The sequence below is a fragment of the Folsomia candida genome, unplaced genomic scaffold, assembly GCF_002217175.1.
Source record: "Folsomia candida strain VU population unplaced genomic scaffold, ASM221717v1 Fcan01_Sc021, whole genome shotgun sequence".
In the NCBI taxonomy this organism is placed as follows: Eukaryota; Metazoa; Arthropoda; class Collembola; order Entomobryomorpha; family Isotomidae; genus Folsomia; species Folsomia candida.
Window position 1 is genome coordinate 679,231 of NW_019091213.1, and position 23,258 is coordinate 702,488.

General features: G+C 43.9%; 1 protein-coding gene across 1 annotated transcript in view; it reads right to left on the bottom strand.

The window, feature by feature from the left end:
• Positions 1 to 23,258, bottom strand: part of LOC110858342 (calcium/calmodulin-dependent 3',5'-cyclic nucleotide phosphodiesterase 1A) — a 48,227-nt gene that overhangs the window by 1,758 nt on the left and 23,211 nt on the right. The window contains exons 6-18 of the mRNA XM_035858839.1: positions 16,940 to 17,001; positions 16,725 to 16,791; positions 16,163 to 16,274; positions 14,250 to 14,315; positions 14,087 to 14,163; positions 13,952 to 14,021; positions 13,708 to 13,752; positions 11,230 to 11,299; positions 11,074 to 11,122; positions 10,923 to 10,973; positions 7,049 to 7,210; positions 5,258 to 5,409; positions 4,615 to 5,112 (exon numbers count right to left, since the gene is read on the bottom strand). Coding sequence (XP_035714732.1) covers positions 4,615 to 5,112; positions 5,258 to 5,409; positions 7,049 to 7,210; positions 10,923 to 10,973; positions 11,074 to 11,122; positions 11,230 to 11,299; positions 13,708 to 13,752; positions 13,952 to 14,021; positions 14,087 to 14,163; positions 14,250 to 14,315; positions 16,163 to 16,274; positions 16,725 to 16,791; positions 16,940 to 17,001 — 1,481 coding nt within the window. The remainder of the gene's footprint in view (positions 1 to 4,614; positions 5,113 to 5,257; positions 5,410 to 7,048; positions 7,211 to 10,922; positions 10,974 to 11,073; positions 11,123 to 11,229; positions 11,300 to 13,707; positions 13,753 to 13,951; positions 14,022 to 14,086; positions 14,164 to 14,249; positions 14,316 to 16,162; positions 16,275 to 16,724; positions 16,792 to 16,939; positions 17,002 to 23,258) is intronic.

Genomic DNA, 23,258 nt, shown 5'->3' on the forward strand with positions numbered 1-23,258 from the left:
TATGTGTACGACGTAGAAGATAAGGGAGCACGGAAAACTCCATCAAAGTTGGTGGAACTCTGTCCATGTGAGTATTTCATTACAACTCTTTTGCGTCATTTGTCAAGTACTTGTTTAAAGGGCAGAACTTTGGCCTCTTGAAAAATCAGGACGCTGCGCAATCCCTGCGAAAACTCCTTTTTCTCTCCCTTTGAAGAAAACAATACAAAGTGAAGCATGGAATAACTCTGCAGGGGGAAAAGTGGACAACGAAGGAGAAATAATTTCTTTTTCACCACTTCCACCATCGGCAGAGAGAGTGAGTGAGAGAGTGAGGGAGAGAAAGTAGAAAGTAAAACATTTTGCCATCATTCAGTGAGAGTCAATCGGATTTCCGTTCTATTGACTGGCTCATAGTCGAGAAGTGGGAGGAGGAGGTGGGGAAAATGAATGGCTTTTGGTCAGAAATTGGCATGTATGAGTTCCACCACCACGACGACGACGACCAAAAGGAAGAGGAAAGTGAAAGCACTTCATCCAACAAAGCAATTTCTTCAACCCACCGACCAATATCCTTCCCGGCCCCAAGGGAGTGGATGGAATGGAGCGACATGGAGTGAACCGAGTAAGCCACGAGATTTATATGGATAGAAATGTGTGTGGTCTAATGCAATAATGGTCTCAAAACCTCAACCATGGATTCATTTTCCACCAATATCACACACAAACAACGAATGACTCAACTATATCAATTCCAACTGCCAGCGATGAAACGTTAAGCTAAAATAATGCTTTTTTCCATTGATCCGCCACGAAGAAAGAGAGAATAAGAGGCTAATTTGTAAACGGAATGGCATGGCGTGACGACGAATCTGGCGGTGAAAGCATAAATAAACCAGCGGACGAGAAGATCTCTCTCTCTCCTGTGCGTTTCCTTCACCACCCTCCTGCCCTATCGTCCTCAGTTCATGCTGATGGGGAGTTGAAAAACCAAGAATGGTCAATAATCCGTACTTGCTGCCATTTAATTTAGTCCCCACAGACTGTAGAATATCTTTTCTTGCAAATCCACACGCATAAAATATAACCAAGGGTTTTCACATCACTTTTGTGGTTTGGTTTGCTTGCGTGCATTGTTCATACTCGTGCATTTTGCTGAAATTATTTTGTTTCATTGTGCTCACTTTATTTATGATGATGCCCTTTTCACTTGTTCCAGGTTGGGAGTACCACCCGCCTTTTCCGTTGACCACCCATCTCCCACATGCTGATCGATAATTACCAACAGTGTGTCTATTAACCAAAGTCATGAGGCAAAACATGTCACGAACACACGACGTTATGCAGAAATATGTCTACCGCTCACCAATCTGAATTGAGAGAAATGGAGAAAGCAGCAGAAGAAGGAGCCATCGCTGCTGGGTGGGCACGTGTGTGGGCAGGTTAACAAGGACTGATGACGGTTAATTATATGCTTAAGTAGAGACGCTGCTTGGATGTACAGGATTCAAACGTCAGAATATGTTTCTTAGTATGGGAGAGATTCAAAGGAGACTCGCACGTCGATTTATACCCTGTCACCAAGATTTGCAAGATACAATATCTCGGCCCTCTAAACATCGTCATAAATGAAGGAGGAGATGTTTGGTCTCGCTATGGCTAATCCATGGGTGCGGAATTGTCCTCATCATCAGTAACGAATTGCGATGTAGTTTGAGAATAAAGTGAGTGAGCAGGTGCTTTCTCCCCTCCCTGGCCGTGCCAAATTTTGAGAACGAAACGAAATGTATCTTGTGCGGAGATTGCGAATGACAATTATTTATTTACTTTGTAAGCGAGTGGGCAGGTAATGCTTCGTGGTGACGTCGACTCCTTAATAATCTTCAACTCACTTCACTGGAACGTGGAAAATGTCGGTGAATGAGATATTAATTTCTGTACGCATGCAACATCTAAATATTTACTAATCCGCTTATCATGCTTCACTGAATCCTCTCGCAATACAGGATCACACAAATTATGCTAAATCAGATCGTACGCTCTGCACACGAATTGTTGAATTGACAACAAAGCATCACAACTGTGTGGGAACAACACGCGCAGCTCGAAAGCTCGGTTTGAGTGAGAGAACGATTCGAAGGACCAAGAGTCGAAAAGCGTAGAGATTATTCCAATGTCGCCTTGGTTCTGGTGGCGTGGCGTTATTGGCGTTATTGGCGTCATCGCGTCATTCGCTAAACCAAATTATGTGTGGTGGTGGGATCAGAGGAGCACATCCATTCAACCAGCGAACGAGAGATGAGAATGGAAAGGAAGGAAATGAGAGGAAGCCGTCCAATGCCACACACCGTCCCTCCGACCTCGAAAGATGGATGCTTGGAGTGAAAGGAGGCAGCTTTCCCCTTTCATCCTCCTTCGCCAACAACCTGGGTGGCGTGTGTGTGGGCTGCATCCAATCTTAAGCAACGCCTGACCCGGTGCGGTAACCATCCAATTAGTCCCTTAGAAAAGTCAGGGCACAAAGACACCTTTGTGGAAATATTAAATATTGAGAAAATTATTAAGGGATGAATTGAGGCTGGGATTTCATCCTTCTAATCATCACTCACTCCCACTTTGTCACCCAGTCGGAAATCGTCATCCTCATTCATTCCTCATCATCATCATCATCTCTTCTCAATGCCAGGTTTATTCTCCAAAATAGCACAATTTGAAAAGGAGCCGAGCAGGAGTACAGTACCCTTGCCTGCCCAATTAGGCCCACTACACGTATTTATTATGCACGTATTTATTATGCACGTATTTATCAAGTATTATAATCTTGGCCAATTTTGCAAATACGTCCGCATGCTCCTCAGCCGCTGGATGGATGGAGAGGAATAGTAATAAATGTGTTCAGACTGGCTCACGCTACCCCGAAACGAGTCTGGTCAACCTATTACCTGATTATTATTGTGCGGCGTTGACTTGACTTCCATAAATCTTCTGGGATCGACATCCCCACACCTTTTGGCACTGCTTTGCACATCTTGGGACTAATGCAAGGAACACGTCTTCATGTTTCCGGCCTTGCACGGAGCAATTGAGGAAATGAGAATTTTACTGCCGTGTGTCACGTAATTCCGTGTGAAGAAATGTGGGTGCAAAAGTATGTATACTATCCAAGTCTGTGTGTGCAAATAACACGAGCTTCTTGGAAAATCTTACGATAAAATGTGGAGAATTGGAGAAGGCAATATAATAATATTAGCCAACAACTTGGTCCACGAACGACTACCTATTTCGTCTCAAAGTTTTGCAGCTTTCGACAAAGCAAAAAAGTTTACATGGAAAGAGGAAAAATTGTTGAACTTCGTTTTAAATGTAATTGAATAATTGTTCGTTCTCAAAATTGGAATAAAAAACTCATTGTTCAAAAGGTCCTACTCCCCGTTCAATTCGGGAGCATTTCATGCATGACTGACTTGACAATTCACAAAGAATTCAAAAATCAATCAGAGCTGAATCAGTTAACGCAGGTAACTGTTTTAAAACTCTTTTTGTAAGAGTGAGATTGACGCAGAGATGTCAATGAAAAGTGGGATGAGTGACTTTATTCAAGTCGAGTCTGCCTGCCTGCCTGCCTCTTATCCGCTATCATCCATTCCCATCTCATCGACGTCGTGATCAGCAGCAGAAAAAGACTCAATTCCGTCGTTCCTCTTGCTCACACTTGAACACTTTTGATAAGAAACAATCCATGCTCCCCTCAGGAGAAATTGACAAGGACGACGACGACGTCTCTGACTGGTAAATATGTACGCAAATGAGTCAGTCTCGTCCCCAGTTTCTCGGAAAATCACAATTGTTTTCATCCTACTCAAATGTGACGTGAGGCAAGTTTCTGACATGTTCCAATAAATATACATATATCAAAAGGAGAAGAAGTGAATCTCCTCTCGCGTTGGGTTTCAGATTCCTGGGATTTGGATGAAGGGAAGACAGGTCGCGAGGAGAGAGAGAGGGACGACGAAAGTCTCTCATCTTCCTCTCAGAGGACGGAACGGAACCATTATTGGATTGCATCAAGTCAGTCGGATGAAAGTTTTATCAGATCACATAAAAAGAAATGGCGATGAATGAGTGAGTGCCGAGTGAACAAGTTTTATTAAATCTTACCCACGAGGGTGCATATGAATTCTGGGTCATATTGCTATTACACACACAGAAATTCAGCCATTGCTCAACCCACTACACTTTCACCACTTGCTCTCGTTAAGGAGATCCTACACGTCCACCACCACAAACAGACCTCCATCCACCAGAGAGACTATAACAACGCACACATTGAGTCAGCATCTCCTGGCATGGCTTTCTTTTAGACTTTTCTCGCCCAACCCAACCTTCGTCATGATATGGAGACGCGTCTGCAGGTACCTAGTACCCACACATATACGGCTTCCTCACTAATAGTTGATCTGGGTCGGGGAGGTTATGTTACGAAAGATCCGTAGGAATGGAGCAGGGAGATGAAAGAGGAGGAATTTCGTCATGGAAGGAATTTCATGGGGATGGAGAAATTAGATAAAGAAAATCACCACCACCAGGGCAGCAGCAGTGGAGTCTTTCTCTATTTGATTAGGACAGCAGCCTTACCTGCAGCAATCATCCTCCACTTTGCTTTGTTCTCCACGAGGTGGTTGAGCCAAGGTCGCAGAATTGGGCCATAGTTATGGTTGGGGCCGCCTTGGAGGGGGAAGCTGGGCGTTCGGGAGCTGAGCGGCAACTTGGTACAGGAGGAAGAGGACGATGCGGCGGTGGCGGCGGAGGAGCTGTCCATCTTGATGTTGTTCTCAGACTCCGTCCGCCTCGTCGTCGTCGAGTTGGAGGAGGTTTGGAATGGTTTGGCGGGCGTCTTGGTGGTGGGAGGAATCTTGCCCCCAGCAGCCCGAAAGTTGGGGTTGGGCGTGGGGGGAACGGTGGAGGATCCGCCCGGGTGAGCGGAGGAGACTGGTCCCTCGTCCGATTTGAGGAAAAAGTCAATCAAATCACTCAAAATGCTCAAGCTTGGCTCCACGATGAACTCAATAAAACTGATTTGAGACTCGGGGATGAGAACCGTGTTTCGGTCGCAGAGGGGACTGAAGGGCAGTCCTACGTACACAAAACAAAAATGTCACTCTCATTTTTCTCAATAAGATCAGTACCTTGAATTCTTATCGAAATATTTATTGACTCGAATATATCTCCCTTTGCGTTGTGTCTACGTATATATTTGCATATTTTATTGGAACCTTACCCAATTTGGCTTCTTCGTCCCCTTGCAGGAAAAATTCGTCCAAAATGGTGTCTGCGAATTTCTTGTGCATTCGCCAGGGTTTACCGGGATGGCTGATGTCCGCCGCGTGGAGAAGCAGCGACATGAGGGACATTGTAACGGAAGGGGACGATCTGTAAGATTTGGGAACATGAGAATCAATGGGCATGTGAATTCCACTTCCACCTATTACAATAAGCTCAATAATAAGAATGCTTTGAAAGAATGTATCATCGCACAATCTGGGTCGTCATGTCCTTTCTTAATTCAAAATATTTTGTTTTCCCAACGGAGGTGGTCCAGCAAGAGCTAAAAATATCCGAATTTGTCTTATTCTCACCCACGTAAGTTTCGTACCTGGAACAAAAAGAGCTAAATCTAGGCACAAGAGGGAAAGTTGTCGCTGCCCTGTAAATGCATATTTTCCGGAAGAAGGTGAAAGTACAAATTGTTGACCGAAAAGCGGGAGAGTAAACTCTCCGTATATTCGCACAAGCCTATAATATCTAAGTGTGTAGGAGAATACGAGTGGAGCCATCAGTCCTAAACCCAGTCGTCGTCGTTTTAATTGGGAGGGAGTTGTGCATATCGAAATAATCGTGGGCTGTCTATCTGTCGCTGCTCCTCGTCTCGTCCGGTAACTCAATTTATTTATGATATGAAAACGACTGCTGCCTGACTCAAAATTTAATCACAAACATTCCTTCGCCCGAAAAGACCATAATTGAGCCGAGTGCGTCATCCCCCAAATTATGATTTCTCCCAAGTGCTCTCACCCAAGAAAGATTTAATGTATTATGCCACCCATTTATTTCTGCACACACCCCGACCACCACCGCGACGACGACGACGAATTACTACAATATAAAACCGCCAACTTCTGGAAAAGAACAAGTATGTGGGCGCCTTATCCAAAAGTAGAACTCTGAACGACAGGTAAATAATAATATGTTTTGACAACCCAGAAGAATTGACATTGACACATCCATCTGAAATTTCCCGTCCAATTTTCCCCACTTATCCATGATCTATGAGCCAATATTAATAATTGTCTGACTGCCTGCGCTGACTAATAGTGCTGTGCTGACCAAAATGCTGAGGGAAACAAGCGCCAACAACCTTCTTGAGAAAGCAACAACTCCCAAACAACTTTCTCCCCATTTAGCTGCTCGAGCTACACATTTGTTGTTCCGCTGGGTTCCACACACACGCAGATATGTATAGATAGCTCGATGGAGAGGGCTTTATTTGTGTGTGCTATGAGCGATTAGAATAATGGAGGTGAAGGAAAGGGGTCATCCTTGTCCATCCAATTAGACATGTTTAATTCATCTCAATAGCGCCGAATGACGTAAGCAGGTCGCCATAAAATGAGCGTCCCCTTCTCAAGAGAGCAGCAAGACGATGTGACGGGATGAACGGAGAGCTACATTTATGACCACTCTGCATCTCATGATTCTTGGACAATCTTTGGGGAAATCAGTGTCCTGACTTTGTCGACATAATTGTTTATCGAAATCTTGCACGACCCTTTCGAGGATGGCCAGGAGTACACATCATCACACGATGACTGACCATCTCCCTCTGCAAATTAAGGATGGAGGATGATGCATTGGACAGCCACGAAGCACCTGCCTGCCTGCTTGTCCGGTGACTTTCTCCTCGTAGTCTTTTCCCCCGACAAACCCAGGGCGAGATTTGATCGAGAGATTGCATGGATGCGTATGTGTGTGCATGTGAAGGTGGTGGGGATAGGGACAGTATGGGACTCACTTGTCAGAAACTCCATTGAGGAGAGACCGGACGTGCTTAATTTGTGCGAAGTGAGTGGACATGTCGGTAAAGAGCACCATTTCGATGACCAAACTCCGGAACTCTCGAAATTCCTCTGGTTTCAGGTTGGCCAATATACTTTTGTCATCTTCCTTGAGTAATCTGAAATACACCAAAAAAAAGTTGATGAGTTCTCTTTTCGCACACAATTATTTTTTCCAGCGAGATTTTCTCCGCTGTGGGATGAAAGCTTTCTCCTTCAACATGTCCTCGTCAAAAGTAAACCTCAAAGTGCAAAACTTATCAGCCCTCCTCTCCAAAACTCTTTCCATTATCACAAATCTCCTCACTCGCATCCAGGACGGAGCAGGGACGAGTAAGCAGGAGCAGAAACATTAAACAAAGCAAATACGGAGCGAGAGGGGGGAAACGGTGGAGAGGACAAAGTAAATTAGTGGGGAGACGAATCTTCAAAGATGGCAGAAAACGAGGGATGATGGGAAAGAGAGTCACTTTCTAATAAATATAAATAAGCTGTGTAAAATATACTCTCAACATTTCCAAAGCCTGACGAAAGTTCAGAGTGGTTACTTAAGAGTGGATATAAAACCTTCCAAAAGCTTTCAAAATATCAAATATCAACAATTTCTTCCAACTTGCTCATCATTTGGGGAAAGAAGGTCACAAAATATTCGAATCGAAGCGTTCCTTCTTTCCAATTCCGTGGGTTCAGCAATATTAATAATTTTCCTCAAAGTCTCGCATTTCTTTCCGACTTTTAAACTCAATGTCGTCAGTCAATCTTTGAAGAACCGCATCAAACGTTGCTAACTACTTAGTCAGTCAGTCAGGCAGCACAGTTATTAAGCTGTTCCTTTGTTATTAGTTGTATGTAATGTCCATATTATTAATATTATTATTATTATAGTTCCTATTATTGCCATCCATGCAAAAATTTGTCGTCCACAACCAGCAGTAAGTATCACTTACAAAATCAAACGAGAGATTACTTGTAAATGGATAATAGCAAAAATAATGAATACATAAAACGAGGTCTGGCTAACGACGCAGTTTGGTTTTGCTGATGGGAGCCAACCACAAGATACAAATGAAGGAGGAGGACAATAAGCGTGGGTATTTACAAATATATAGCAGTTAATAAAATGGAAAGTGACTGCGTAGAAACTTTTATCAAAGGTCACCCTCCATTTTGAACTTTGATGCTTGATATCATTCCTCCCAGGGAATGAGAAAAATGGAAAAATTCCGTTTCACATCACGTCAGCCTCTTCACTGGTTGGAATTCAGAGACGTCCGGGTCGTAGGTACGCGAAGGTAAGAAGGCAGAAGCATGGCAGAAGCAGCACAAGTGTATGAAACATCATGATTTAATTTCTCATGTAGTTGAGGTTCTGTCGAGATTTTGGTGACGCAGGAGTAGGAGAAAGGGATGCATGTGTGTAGCATATTGTGGGGCTTGAAGAATGAGAGCGTGTCTGGTGGATTTGGTGGACTCAAAGAAGTGACATTTCCATCTGCTTTCATAAACAAATAAAATCTCGTAATGTAAATCCTCGTGGAATCTTTTATACTCACTTCACCACACACACTGGCTTTGATGGAGTTCCAGGAAAGTGAAATCAGAAAACAACCAAATTCCACTTTTTCTCCAAATAACAGGCTTTCACATATTTATGCGGATGAAAGCATACAAGTAACGAGCTCCCTGTTCTTATGAAACCCACTCACCAGAAAAACTATGTCTGAGTTACCTATACTAGGACGGAAGATGTATCAAGCCAGTATTTCTCAGGATAATAATAATCAACTCTCTTTCACTGACTGTTCTGGATAACTAATAATCACAGAAGGCCAACTTAATAAAATCAAGAATAACTTGAAGCAAAGTGACAATTATTGACAATAGCTGGAGGTGGGATGGATGGCAAATTAAATTGGACGGTTCACACGAGCGAGAGCAGGCAAATTGACACTTGGGGAGGGACATCAAACTTGCTGATGTGTTGATAATAAAGAGAAAAAGTTTGCGAAAAAGTTTCGTCAAAAGTTTCATTTTCTCATTTTGCATCTCTGCTGGATATCCATAGGTCGAGAACAAAGGCGACTGACTGCACTTTTTCCTCCTCGGGTTGGGAATTTGCAAAGGGCGGATGAAGCTCGTGTGCACTTATTAAAGTCGAGTCGTCCCATATGGTAAGCTAAAAGTGTGTGCAACCTTTTCGACACCTGGACCTGAAAACTTTGACGAGGAAAGAAAACTCTTTTGATGAGATCAGTTCAAGTCGTAGTACGAAATGTTGTTGCCAATTATTTGCATTAAAACCCAGAAAATTAAAGTTTCCAAACCAGATGACTCTTGTACTCATCTTTTCTCCACTGCTCGCCTACCCATTTTTGGAGAATTTCAGTTGATCCTCCTCAAACTACTTGAAACTTTTAGAAACTTTTAACAAGTTGCAACTTGAAATCTTCAACAAAAACACAAGAAAGCTGTTTATAAATTTCAGCTCAACGTGGGCACATGCAACCCAGGAAAATCGGATCAGGACAAGTTTATTGTTTGTCTTAAAAAGAAAGTCAATTGGAAATAAGTTTCCCAATTTTGAAATACTTTTACCGATACTCTCCAAACACTCTGCTTAGATACGTAGTAGGATTCGTATTAATGCGTGTATGCAGAACGGAGAAAGCGATATGTGCAATTTATGCATATGGCGACGTGTATGTACATACAAACGAGGGGCAGTAAATAAGTAAGCAACGGAACGATAACACTCACGTAGCTGTGAGTGCATAATGGAAATACAAACTGTCACAAAGTTGTAGTGACAAATGAATGAAAATTGCGATTCAATGGTCGCCTCAGCCGGAGCTTGAGGTTTATGAGGAAGGATGGGAAATTATTAAAGCCAGCTCGCCAACCTGGTGAGGGAGACAGCAATACTTGCATTATATTCTCTCTCTTATCGTCGTCTTCCCCTGGCAGCAAGCATCGCCGCCGTCGACGTCGTCGTCGTATTTCTGTAGTAAATAGTACGTGCAGGAAGACGAGAGAGAGCAAGTCTGACAGTGGGACAAGGAAACTCAATTACTGTAATTATTTTATGACGAGTAACCATTTAGGCGGTTATGCTGGAGAAAGGGGCAGATAATAGATATGGTAATTTCATAATTTGAAAGTCAAACGTTGAGCGAGGAATTCAAATAAAGTCGCAGCGACCGAGCGAGCATGTCGTCTAAGCAGGTAAGCACGAACGCCTATCAACCAACGACTCACTCCCTGCATGCTGATGACTCCCTCGCCCTCGTAATAACCCAAGAATGTCATCGTCGTCCTCCTCTCACTGGCTTCATTTCTTCTTCACCATGGGCCAAATTCCCACCATGTCAGGACGAACGCGTATATTTATTAGGACGTGAGCATTGCAGGAAGAAGACGAGTCATGATGTCGAAGGTTATACAACGAAATTCTACTTCAAAAGCTCCCTGCTTCGTCAACCTGAAGGCAAATATCAAGAAATGTGTCCGATACAAAACTAATCAAAGGACACGCTGCTCCGTTTTCCTTCCTTGTTTGTCCTTCCTTCCGACCATGTAGGAACGAAGAGCAGCATGACAGACATAAATCACACATTGCTCGCAGAAACATTAAATATTTACACAACGGAACAATTTTTAGTGACAGTTTTCACTCTTGAATGAAGCTTCCTTAAACACACAGGTTGACTTGTGAGTCAACTCATTTTCATGCCAACATTACCGAGGCGAGTAGGACGAGGAGGGCGAGAAAGAGAAAGTTGACTCATTTTGAAAGCATTGCGAGGAAATGGAAATGGAAGAACCTTGGCTTACCTAAAGGCGGCACTAACATGGTGATTTTCAAGCACGGATCTATCGTTGTATCTGTAAATCAAGTCACACAGTTATCACCTGGCTGGATGGCCAGCACCGAGAAAATCACAATGTGACAAATCATACAAATGCGCAAATATTGTATACTTACAAAAGAGCGAGGTCTGTTTGTGTATTCACGTGGAAATTATTCGTGCGACCTGCAATACAAAAATGCGAGGATCACATAAACTGGTGGGCACGGGAAATAGATGGTCACATTGTTGGGTTTACATCATGAGCACGACGAACATGTTCTACTACTCACCTGTGTGCTCCAGGTCGTGAATTAGGGCGGCGAAGAGAAGAGCAAAAATTTCCAGGTCGGTGAGATTATTCTGCAAGAAAAACCGAGTATGTTTTCTTAGAATGATTAGGAGAAAGGGAAAGAGTTCCAACGCTTTAATTGCTCCTAGAGAACGGACCAACTCGTCCACTTCAACACAACCAAACCATAAATGCAGGCCTCCAATCAATGGGAATTATGTGTGGCAATCGTCCTAATTATAAATCGGGACGTGAAGAACCATTGATTTTTTTATCCACTCCGCCATCACGCCACGCCTTCAGAAGTGTGCAGGCTTCTCGGAAGGAGAAAGTCTTTGTCGAGGAGCTGGTGGAATAAACGGTCTCATTATCGATGTTCCTCGTGGACATTGATTCAACTCCTCAGTCCGCTCACTCTTCACCACCAAAAAACTTTCGACTTAATTCCTTCCCAGTTAAGTCCAGTCACTCATTCATTAACGGTCGTAGGACGAACGAACGGACGTCCACAGCGTGGCGTGACGTGGCTGGATTAGGATTTGTTGCCAATAATGTGTGTCCAATAATGCGTACACCGTTTGCTCAATTCTCCTACGACATTTGCGTCACTTGTCTGACCAACAACAAGCCCAAAATGGACGCCTTAAATAGGAAACTGTCATGGTGGCAATGAGGCCTTCACTCTGAATCCTTTTCTCCTGCTCGCAAAAAAATCTCAGCCCATTGACACTGCAATTCTCACTGCAGAGAGACACCAGTACTAGTGCACCATACTAATTTCGATTCAGGCATGATGCGTCCACTTCCGATAAGTTTAATTAGTGTTCTACTGTACGAGAGCACAATTTAGTGTCTGCTGTGGTAGAAAGCTGTGTCGAGCACGCTATTATTTCATAATTTGGAACTAATTGAGTCTGTCCAATGCATGCAGTATGCATCGTCCCGCTGACAAACTCGTTCATAATTAGGCTTTAGCACATGCACATCCCAAGTGGAAACTTGAATTTGAAATTAATGGGTTTACAAAGGCGACGGGAAATTGGACTTGAAACTCGTCCACATGTGTGTCCAGTGTGTATTTAGTGTCGCCTTCCATAGAAATGCCACCCATTTGCCTGGCTCGCAAAAGTACTTGGCCAAAAAGCACAAGATGCTGACGTCAGGACAGTTATATAAATTTGAGAGGTGGAAGCAAACAAAGCAAGAAGGTGCTCCATCCAGCAGTGACACGGTGAGGAGGAACATGACGCGTGTGTTACCCATGGTGGTGGACTTTTTAGGAGGAGGAGAGGAGGATGAAGTGGAGAGGAATCTGATGTAGATAAGACACATCCTAATTTCCTTCGTCTCGGAACTGACAAAACTATGAGAACAGACAGTCACATTTTCCTTGCAAAGTGGAGTACGGAGAGGGAGAGAGAATGGAAGATTGAATTGCTAGATTGGTTTTCGGTCGATGTGGTTGACTGGGCTTTCTTATCTTTGAGTCACTGACAACTCAACTGTACACAGAAATAAAAATAAATAAAATAAGAATGGAAGGAGGACGGAGAAAGAATTCTGTGCCGTCAAGATTGCGATGAAAATAGGCTCCCCTTTTGTAGATGAATGCATGGAAGGATGCCCTCCCTCCCTCTCTCCAAAATCGCCTGACAAATATATGCAGTTGACATTTATAACACTGTTTACACTGCTAAACTCTGCTGAATAGGCTCTCATTCTGCAATTTCACTCGGTTGCACGGTCCCTTGGATTTGTTTTCGCGGAATACTTGCTCAGGTGTGCACACACATGTCATCAAAACCCTTTTGACGCCGTGAGTAAGTAAACGTAAGTCAGGGGAACAGTTCAGGACACATTATTGAGTTTTTAGCATCAGGAAATGACGACCATTTCGTTCGAGTTGCAATTTAACGTTTGGTCAAATCTCTTTTTTATATGGCGAACATAAATACTCCAACTTTGTTGCCTGTTACGGGAACAAAGTTCTCGAAATCGAGAATCGAGAAATTGAGAATTAATGGACTGTTGTTTCCTACTCGTCGTGAGCCCATGCTAATAATGACTGCTACGCCTTAATTGTGCGAACTGAGTGGGTTGGATTGGATCCAATAAGTGATCGTGTTGGGAACTTTCTTGTGGAGAAAGCGGAGTAAATGATGTTTATCTGCATCTTGTTTTACGAGTGGTTCAGGTGCATGGGTTCAGTTGCAGGTGCATTGTGCGTTCCCTACGGAAGAATCCTTCGGTAGCATCTTTTATGCAGATGAGCATGCAAACTTTCACTACTGCTCGTGAGTGAGTATCAAAGACTCAGGAAATCCTAGTGATCAGGAATTATTTTCTCGTAAAATTTATACCCGGTGGGACAAATGAATGGACATTTTCATTCATACGACGTTGGTTAGGTAGCGGCGAGGCGTCGTTATATTGAAAATAATTATGCAAACGGGGGAGAAAGTCGAAAAATAGATCTTACCGCAATTCCGGAAGAGCCGATAAAGTAGTGGAGCGTTTGTGTAACCTGTAATATTTATTTCACGGATTCAATGTACAAGTCGGCTGAAAACGTTCGTCAGACGGTGATAATTAAAAATCTCTTGGCATGATTAGATTGTGTATGTTTAGTTAGACATGCAGATCATGTGTATAGATAAGTACGAAAATATTTCTGCATGATAAGCAAATCGCTTTACATTGTCAATCGTTGGCTAAGTACTTACGTCGGCAGCATGGATGTCGTTGTGGTATGGATTCTTCAGTTTCGTGTATCCGTATTCCACGGCAGACAGCCTTAAAGTCACAGGTTATAGCATACTCTATGCGGATTAAACATTTTAACACGAGTCGGGACTTACCAGCCGTCCAACTTGTCGAGGTTTACGCGGAATCGGCTGACGAGGCCATAACGACTGAAGAGCTCTTTGGCGACAAACTGCAAAAGAGTGGTCATGCATTTTTACTATGTATTGGCGGACTGACGATAGAAAGCAAATTGAGCAGAGGAGAGTGTTGACAAACCTTGAGAGAATGGCCGTTCGACTTGTCCTGCAGTTTGAAAATGTCGAAATGCCAATTGTTGATTTCCTGTAATGAGTAACTTGGTAATTAGATTGGCATCGTTCAAAGTCAGACAATTAGTTATCGGCGACACTTTTGGAGCTTCACCCAAACTGTCGTATATATTATCATGCATAGTGAATTCATAGGAGGATGCCGATCTTACAGCAGAGTGACCATGCCAAACTCGTCATGCTGCCTGAAACGACCCATTTGGCGAAGGAGATGCATGTCTTTCCAACTAATCTCCTGCCAACAAGAAATTTGCGAATTGCTGGAGGTAGTGAGGAGACGATGCCTCCAGTGCCCGTGGGTGAGTGAGTGGGTAATTGCGATTTGATAAAGCGACTGAAAATCTCATCTGACAGAAGGAGCTGGAATCCAATCTAGCCACATCTCTTAGGAATTCGGATTATGGTTACGACGAGAGATGAGGATTCTTCTTGTCTGGCTTTTCTTTGCGTGTTCACTTCCTCCTCCGCATAATGATGACGTGATTCCTACCGTGAAAAAACCTACTCTCCATCCTGCACAAATCCTCCCGTGGAAAAGTGTGCATTCCACTTCATGTATGTAGCAGAGTGAAATTAGACTAAAATTATACTACATCGAGCCCTATGTAGTAGTCGCCCCAACCCATGCGATTCGTTTTCATGATGATAAAAACATGTGTACGAGAGAGACGACGACAATTATAATAATAATGATTCGCCGACTCATTATGCAGCCTGTGACGACCACTGACTGATTTGAACTGAAAAGGAAATATTGTATTTTATATTATATTTCCCATTTCAATTCAATAATTCGAATCATCAGAGGGCGGCGCCACTGAAGCATTTTATTGGAAGGCACACAGGAACTCTTTTCATCCACATCCGATTCGCGACTCAATCAAACCAGTCTTGCGGAGAAAGCCTTGTCGATTGATTGATGCAAACACGAATGGAAATATGACCGTCCTCCACCACCACCAAAAAAAAACTTGACTTCTCCACTTTCCATTTCTTGAATCCCTCATTCCAGCTCTGCCTCGATGCATCAATTTGCACAAGGCACACAAACAAATCATCTATTACTCGAGACGGGATGTATGTGTGAGAAGCGATCAAGGTCTCCATACTCATTCGCCAACAATAACACGAGCAAATACATAATATGCAACCATGTTACTTCCGATTCGTTGTGCACAACTCGTTCTCCTAGGCATGTACGTAGGCATATATGTTCCTCATCAGGACATGGTTGTGCGCATCAAAAGTAGGAAAAAACGGTCTGGGGCGAATCATTGCTGAAAATATGGAAACTTTCTCTTTCTTATTTTCACTTTTGCCTGATGCTGACTGACTGAGGATGGGGAAGCACTTGTTAATTTTCACTTTGCACGAGTCTGTTGTGTAAAACGGTGTTACATAGAGTTTTGTGGCGAGGTTTGTTCCACTCTAATGGCTCTTGTTCTGCTTAAGCGGGGAGGATAACAAGCGCGCGTTAACTCGCTCACTGGCAACAACTTTATCTCCACGGATTTCCCAAGAGGGCCAATTTGTTAGTCCTCGTGTTACCATCTCTCTCGCTCCCCCCAAAACCCTGCCAAACCAACTAACTAACTTCCGCTCCTCTCGATTACTGCCACTTGCAAATTCTCAGCTTACTCACACCGCGTTAGTATGCACGCTTGCCTATGCTCAATAAGCATTGCTTATCAGGTTTGTCCATGGCCTACAATGGACGATCATGAGTATTTGATTCTCTCCTGTCCCATGACTATGAACCACTGCTCGAAGAAAAGCAATGGAGACTTCCGACGTTTGCTCCATTAAACACGATCAAGCAGTTTTGTGTAAATTGTGTAAATCGCAATTGCATGAACTCACCTTGAGCAGTTGCTGAAGTTCGGCAGGGATTTCCAGTGCATTGGAGGAAAGTTGTCGGTAAAACCGATCGACGAAGAGTCCGACGCGGATTGCGTTTGCCACCGAGCGAAATCTGCGATACAGCGGACAATACGGGTGTCAGAAGTTAGTCAAATCCGCAAATAAAAGTCAAACAAGTCTGCCTGAGGAGGTGGAGCTGACTCGTTTATTATCTGGCTAAAAGCTCATTTGTAGCTTGGTGCAGAAAATGTGGCACTTTGCTCCCGATTTTGTTGAGAAGGCCATGTTCAGAGGATAATTTTAAATTTAGCCAGAGAAAATTGGTGGGTAATGAGACTCGGGAACGAGATTAGATTGCGAAATAACAATTTGACATGTCAGATTAGAGTAAGAATGGTCCCTCAGTCCTACATTCTCGAAAAGTTGGTGGGCGAAATTGAAATTGAATTCAAAGTGATGCACTACTATCTTGCTAAATAAATGATTTTGAAGTATGGGAGCTTGAATCTGGCTGCCAGTCTATGACGATGGCCCATGTACATATCCTAGTGCGAAACCTTACCTGGGTCTTGGTTCTGTCCGAGGCTTGGCTACCACGCTTTTGGTGAAAGTTGCAGCCAACCATTTGCCTGAAAATAGTCACGTGTGGAATTTAGCTTGTCTTGAATGTTCATGAAATGAATGTCGTCCAAAAATCGGATTTAAAAGGGTACAATCCATTTCAAGCTGAACCACGTCGTGTTCTCTAATTGACAAAAAATCAACTTATCCACTTACGAACTTCTTCTGGAATGACTTCCTCGTCCACCTCCGAGAGCTCGTTGTCCGACTCCTCCTTCCTGTGGGAACATATTCAATTAGCACTTCCATTTCGACCCCTCAATTCCAGACTCTGTCGCTGGTCCAATATAAAAATGCGAGGGTGATGGTTCAGGGATAAATAAATAATTCCAAATTGCACAACTATTGCACAAACTACACATTCCGCACACCACTACACTACGCTATGTGTAATAATATCCACGTCATAGTACTTCCGCGGTTCATAGTGGCATCCAAGGAAATTGATAAGTTGTTCGGTGCACTACAAACTTGGGGCAGAAAGGAAGGTGCACTACAGCTGCGGATAACTTATTCAGGTAAGAACTAGGCACAACTACAACAAGGTCTCAACAAATGTGTCAGCATTGCAAAAATTGAATTGCTTGGTTGCACATAACGGAACACAATAAAATGGGACAATTTCTGGATATTGCAGTCATCCAGGTTTTTAGCTCTGCTGGAAGAGGTTGCTCCGTGCCGCAATAAGTATCAGATGCCCTCTTTGCTATAAATATTTACAATTCATGAGCAGGATGAACTTACCTCTCTACATTTATCAGATGGGTTTAATGACTTGCTTTGTATGCAGGGGGGAAATCACATGCAGCAGCGAAATTGAATTAAATGTCCAGACTATTTTTTCAGGCAATGCATCACGGAAAAACTACGGAACACTGTGTACGTCAAACATCTTTTTCGCAACTAGAATCTAGCGGAGAGTGCACACCTTTCGCATAAAATATTTATTTTTAGAGGATTGCAATCTGTGAATTGCTTTCACTGGATAGAGTGAACTTAATGGTTGTCGTGCATATGTTTCAAAATGGGTACTCGTTAGTAGTACATTCCATTTATAAGTAGCTCGCAACGTTAGCATGAATTAGTTGATAAGACTACAAAATAAACCCGTCGTTTGCGGGGTTCTTCTGTTAGAATAGTTGGAATAGAGATTAGTATATGCCAAAGTGTTAAATATTTAGAGTTAGTCAAATTTTGTTAGATTTAAGTAGCTCTCACTCAATATCAGCAGTTATATTTTTGCGTTTGTGGATGTGCGTGCGTGGAAAGAATGCAGTACATATTTACGATGATACAAGTGTAGACGTGTGTTTTTGTATCATCATCACTATAATATTAGCATACGGATATGTCTCATAGATTAATAACCTCAATAAACACACAAGAATTAAGCATAAATACGACACATTCACAAAGTCTACCAACAAGCGAACAAACACTATCCTCGCTCAACCACAGAGGGAAATGAGACAGAAAATGCGAGTGAAAGCGAAAAGTTGGAAAGCCTTGGCTAATTCCTGTTCCTGTCATGATCCAATCTATCAAATCCTCCTCCCCAGCATTGTGCGCGCTCCTCCATGGGCTCCCAAGTCCACATTTATTTCATTTCCATCCATCACTCCGGATTCGAATCCGCTGTTTGAAAACACGGCCAATCCGCTAATAACCTCCCGGTTTCCGTCCTTGTCTTCCTTTACCGCCATCGGACTGGTGGTTCCAGACATGTACGAGAGCTGGGCATAACCCTCAAGGGCAACAAACAATCAAACGGGATGTTCCGTTCCAATACAATCTTGTAGAAAACTGCTTTGTATCCAAGTACAAAAGTATGAACCGAGCATGTATCCATCCCATTGTGTATGTGCGTGCGAAACACATGTCTTTCCGAGGATACCAGAGATGATCAAGCTGATGGAACGGCCCTGCTGTTCTAACGCAGGAAGCTTAAAACGTCATCATCTTGAGCCAACTTATTTTAAGGAAGAAATCAAATTTAGGAGCTGAATAAGGTGACTGAGGAACCGGATGTGAGTCGTGAACTCGGTGAATCAAGCAAACCAACTCCTCCAAAGTACACATCATTCCTCGCCACGTTATTCGGTTGAGGCAGTTCCTCCAGAAGGGCGACTCAGGCCGTGTCCGCACTGAACACGATCTAGTCTGCCCAACCAATCGAGGGAGAAGAGGCTCTTGGTAAGTGAGAGTGAACAAACAGATTTCCTCTCCAACTTCCAGCCGGTGAAAGTGAACGGAATCGACTCTCCACTCCAGATAGAGATTCATTTCATTGCATTAGATTAGATTACCATGCACCGAGCTCAGCACCAGCACCCGTGCGAATGAGCCACGGATAAAAAGGATGTTGGGACAGGATATTGATGCCAAATATCCAAGTTACACACGCCGTGCGTGGTGATACGGTGAGAATTTTGGGAATGACGCCAGCCATGTCATCCTTGTTGTGCGATGGCTACGATAACTCGAGCTATCTTAATCTCCTCTCGTACTACGACTACTATGAACGACGGACGGACGGACGAATGAACGAACGAGCGAACGGGGGGTCAAACCTAATAGTGTTTATTATTATCCTCGCACTGATGTTCCACTTCTTTTCTCGACCACCACGACTCCAAACTGCCCAGCGTCTAGCTTCCCACCCAGAAAAAAGGTCAGGGGTTGGTGATGAGCAAAGCATTGACAAGTGGGTCGTAATGGGTCGACACGGCCAGTGATTTTAAATGATGAAGCAGATGTCGAGCCACAAACAAACACCAATCAATAACACCAACCCGCAGGGATCTCTTGAGCTACACGAAAGAAAAGTGACATTTCCCACCCAACCCAAATCTAAATCAATAGCCCCAACAAAGATCTATCCTCCATCCATCCAGGCAAGGCGAGAAGGAAGAAAAAGGGGACAACAGAAGACGACGACGACGACGAGCCACTTTTTAGTCCGAAATCTCACAAACCCAGGACGCGAGAAGACAGCCAAGGAAAAGAAGATTGTACAAACACATTGTACACATTTTGCTCCATGGGGACTTTGTTTACAAGATTCATGGTGTGTGCTGGATGGGTGGATCGTGGATGAGCCTTAATTCTCTGCCAGGGCTGCTTATGTGTGTAAGTAGGTGGGTGAGTGGTGGAGAGATATCTGCTCGTCCTGGTCGTAATGATGGGGAGGAAGAGAGCGAGTGGCAAAAATATGGAGAACATTGCATCGAGTGTTTTTATTTTTCTTGCTCTGGAGCTATTATTAGTCGAAGAGTACGTGCTTGCTGCTCCTGATGGAGAGAGAGCGAGAGAGAGAGAAAGTTTCCTGGAAGCCAACAGCCACTCCATGCCAGAGACTGAAGCCTCTCTCCCTCTCTCTCTGCAGGGGAAGAAGCAGTTCGGATGATTTCACCATCGTCATTATATTTACGACGGATTTGGCTCATTCACGACGGCAGAGAGATAGTTTATTATCATTATTATTTCACTAGAGTAGAGGCCCGTTCAAGAACGGGTTCTAGGCTCCCAGAGGGGGTGTGCCCATAGCGCAAAATCCCCTACGCTACACTTCAAATAATTCCCAGTGGAGACTTTGTCCATTGTCATAATACATATGTACGTGCATCAAATCATACATTTCAATTTCCCTGATCACGGAACAATTTGACTTCCCCCTCTTGTAGTGGCTGCATAGGTAACTACTTAAATTCCCGTCGCGTGAGGGTGGCTGCATAGCTAAACACTTAAATTCCCATCGCGTGGGGGTGGCTGCATAGGTAAACACTTAAATTCCCATCGCGTGGGGGTGGCTGCATAGCTAACTACTTAAATTCCCATCGCGTGGGGGTGGCTGCATAGGTAAACACTTAAATTCCCATCGCGTGGGGGTGGCTGCATAGCTAACTACTTAAATTCCCGTCGCGTGGGGGTGGCTGCATAGCTAACTACTTAAATTCCCGTCGCGTGGGGGTGGCTGCATAGCTAACTACTTAAATTCCCGTCGCGTGAGGGTGGCTGCATAGCTAAACACTTAAATTCCCATCGCGTGGGGGTGGCTGCATAGGTAAACACTTAAATTCCCATCGCGTGGGGGTGGCTGCATAGCTAACTACTTAAATTCCCATCGCGTGGGGGTGGCTGCATAGCTAACTACTTAAATTCCCATCGCGTGGGGGTGGCTGCATAGGTAAACACTTAAATTCCCATCGCGTGGGGGTGGCTGCATAGCTAACTACTTAAATTCCCGTCGCGTGGGGGTGGCTGCATAGCTAACTACTTAAATTCCCGTCGCGTGGGGGTGGCTGCATAGCTAACTACTTAAATTCCCGTCGCGTGGGGGTGGCTACATAGCTAAACGTTTAAATTTCCACAGGATGTGGTGGCCGAATGACAAAAACCTTAAATTTCCAGAGAGGGGGTGACTAAAAAACAAAACACTTAAATTTCCAGAGAGAGGGGTGATTAACTAACAAAAAACTCAAATTTCCAGAGGGAGGGGTGACTGCATAGCAAAAAAGTTAAAATTCCAGAGAATAGGATATGAATTTTATGTTGCTGGTATGTTTACAATTCTACTGCAAGAAGATAGAGACAAAGCGTCGCGGCAGAGTCATCATGGGTACGCTCAATGGTGTAGCGGAGCACACGCTGGTTGCGTAAACTCCATTCAATAGTAGTGGGGCGAGTTGCATTGAGAGCCACAGGGACCCAGCCAGCCAGGCAGCCAGAACTTAACAATAGCTCTTTATGTATATAGATAATGTATGTATGTATGTAGTTATTTATTTTGTTGGGTTGTGGTTGGTTTTAAGTGGGAGGAGGAGGTGGGCGTGAAACTTGGAGGACTTGTGGATAAATGTGTTGTTGTCGGTCTGTTGATCAGATCCGACTGAGCGAGAAGAAGAGAGTACCGCCAGTCACGATGGTTCAGTGGTGGGGCGAGTTGCATTGCTGGAAGACGGACCCAGGGACCCAGGGATCATACTAACACTTTATTATTAGTGATTCCTCGTCCTTCGCCAGACAAGTTTACGCACCTGCTGCGTCGTATTTTTACCCTTCGCAAATGTACGGATTTTTATGGAAGCATCTCCTCTCCGACTGGACAGCATTTTGAACTTGAGTTTACAACTCGTGCAGAGCATGCCATACGTCCGTCGAGGCAGTCACCCACTTAATTTGGATGGCAGGAAGGAGCACAGAGCAAGAAATGTTTTCCTTCCTTCCATCCCTATCTTGCCATGCACAGACTTTCACCTCTCTTTCCCCATAGAATAAATAATGAGTGCTCCAACATGTGGAGGAAATTCGGAGCATAAATTCATGTACTTTTTCCAAGGAGCGGACGGAAATGAGTGCTATTCGTTCGCCTCCAGCTTTGTTTCGCCCGTTACATACGTTCGTAAGCAGAGAGGAGAGGACGAGGAGTAAACTAATAATATCGAGAACGTGGACGAATGCACAGACAAAAAGAAAGAAACACACGGTTCAAACAATTTGTATCCGCCAACCTCAATTTTCTTTTACAAATTTGTGGCCCATTTACCAAACCCACCACGCTGCCTCTTCTCCACTCACTCAGCCTCTGGCCCAGAGTGCCTGAGAACCGCTTAAAATGGTCATTACAGTGGCGTGCAACATTCATTACACAAAAAGAGAGTTGAGGTTTACTCTTGGCACATAATACAACTCGAGAAAAATGTCTTGGGGTCGACAAAGTGTAAACCATGTTCCTTCACCGATATGAGAGGAAGGCGGGGTAAACCGAGTAATTAATAATATCGCGTGTGAAATTGTCCAAGCTGGGGCTTGCCACATGGCGCAGCACCACCACGCCACGAGTGTAGGATTGCAGAAGAACAAAGGGATTCCGGTCAAAGGAGCAGGCTGACGTGTGGTTGGACATTGCGAGGTGACATGCCATTTGCTAAGTGAAATGTTGAAACGGCCCGAGTCAACCGAAATTAATTTTTCAGGTGGCAGCCAGTCTCATCTTGTCCTCCTCATCTTCTTGGGGAATAACAGATCTCCGCAATTCTTGACAATTCACAAAATCCGCACAATTACCAAACCAGAGAAGAAGAAGGCCTGGATTTTCTAATGATGCGAATAAGGAGACGGTTAAGATTTGCGTCATCGTAACCACTGTTAGTTAGCCTTGCATGCTCGAAATGTCATGCTCATCGCCAGTCGACACAAGGACTATGTACTTACTTTTGGAGGAGAATAAAGTTGTTTCTCCGTATTTACTGCTGGAGCAAATCTGTCCATTAACTATCTATCCATGCAGCCATCCATCTATCCGTAATGGGGTTTCGGGTCACTGCGCAATACTTGTTTGGTTCGTTGCATGGCAGGGCTGGGAGTGAAGGAAGCTGGACGGAGTTGACACCAACATTATTATTATTATGACATGACATGACACGGCACATTGACTCGACCCTCACTTCGTCCTCCTTTCTCTACTTTGTGAACT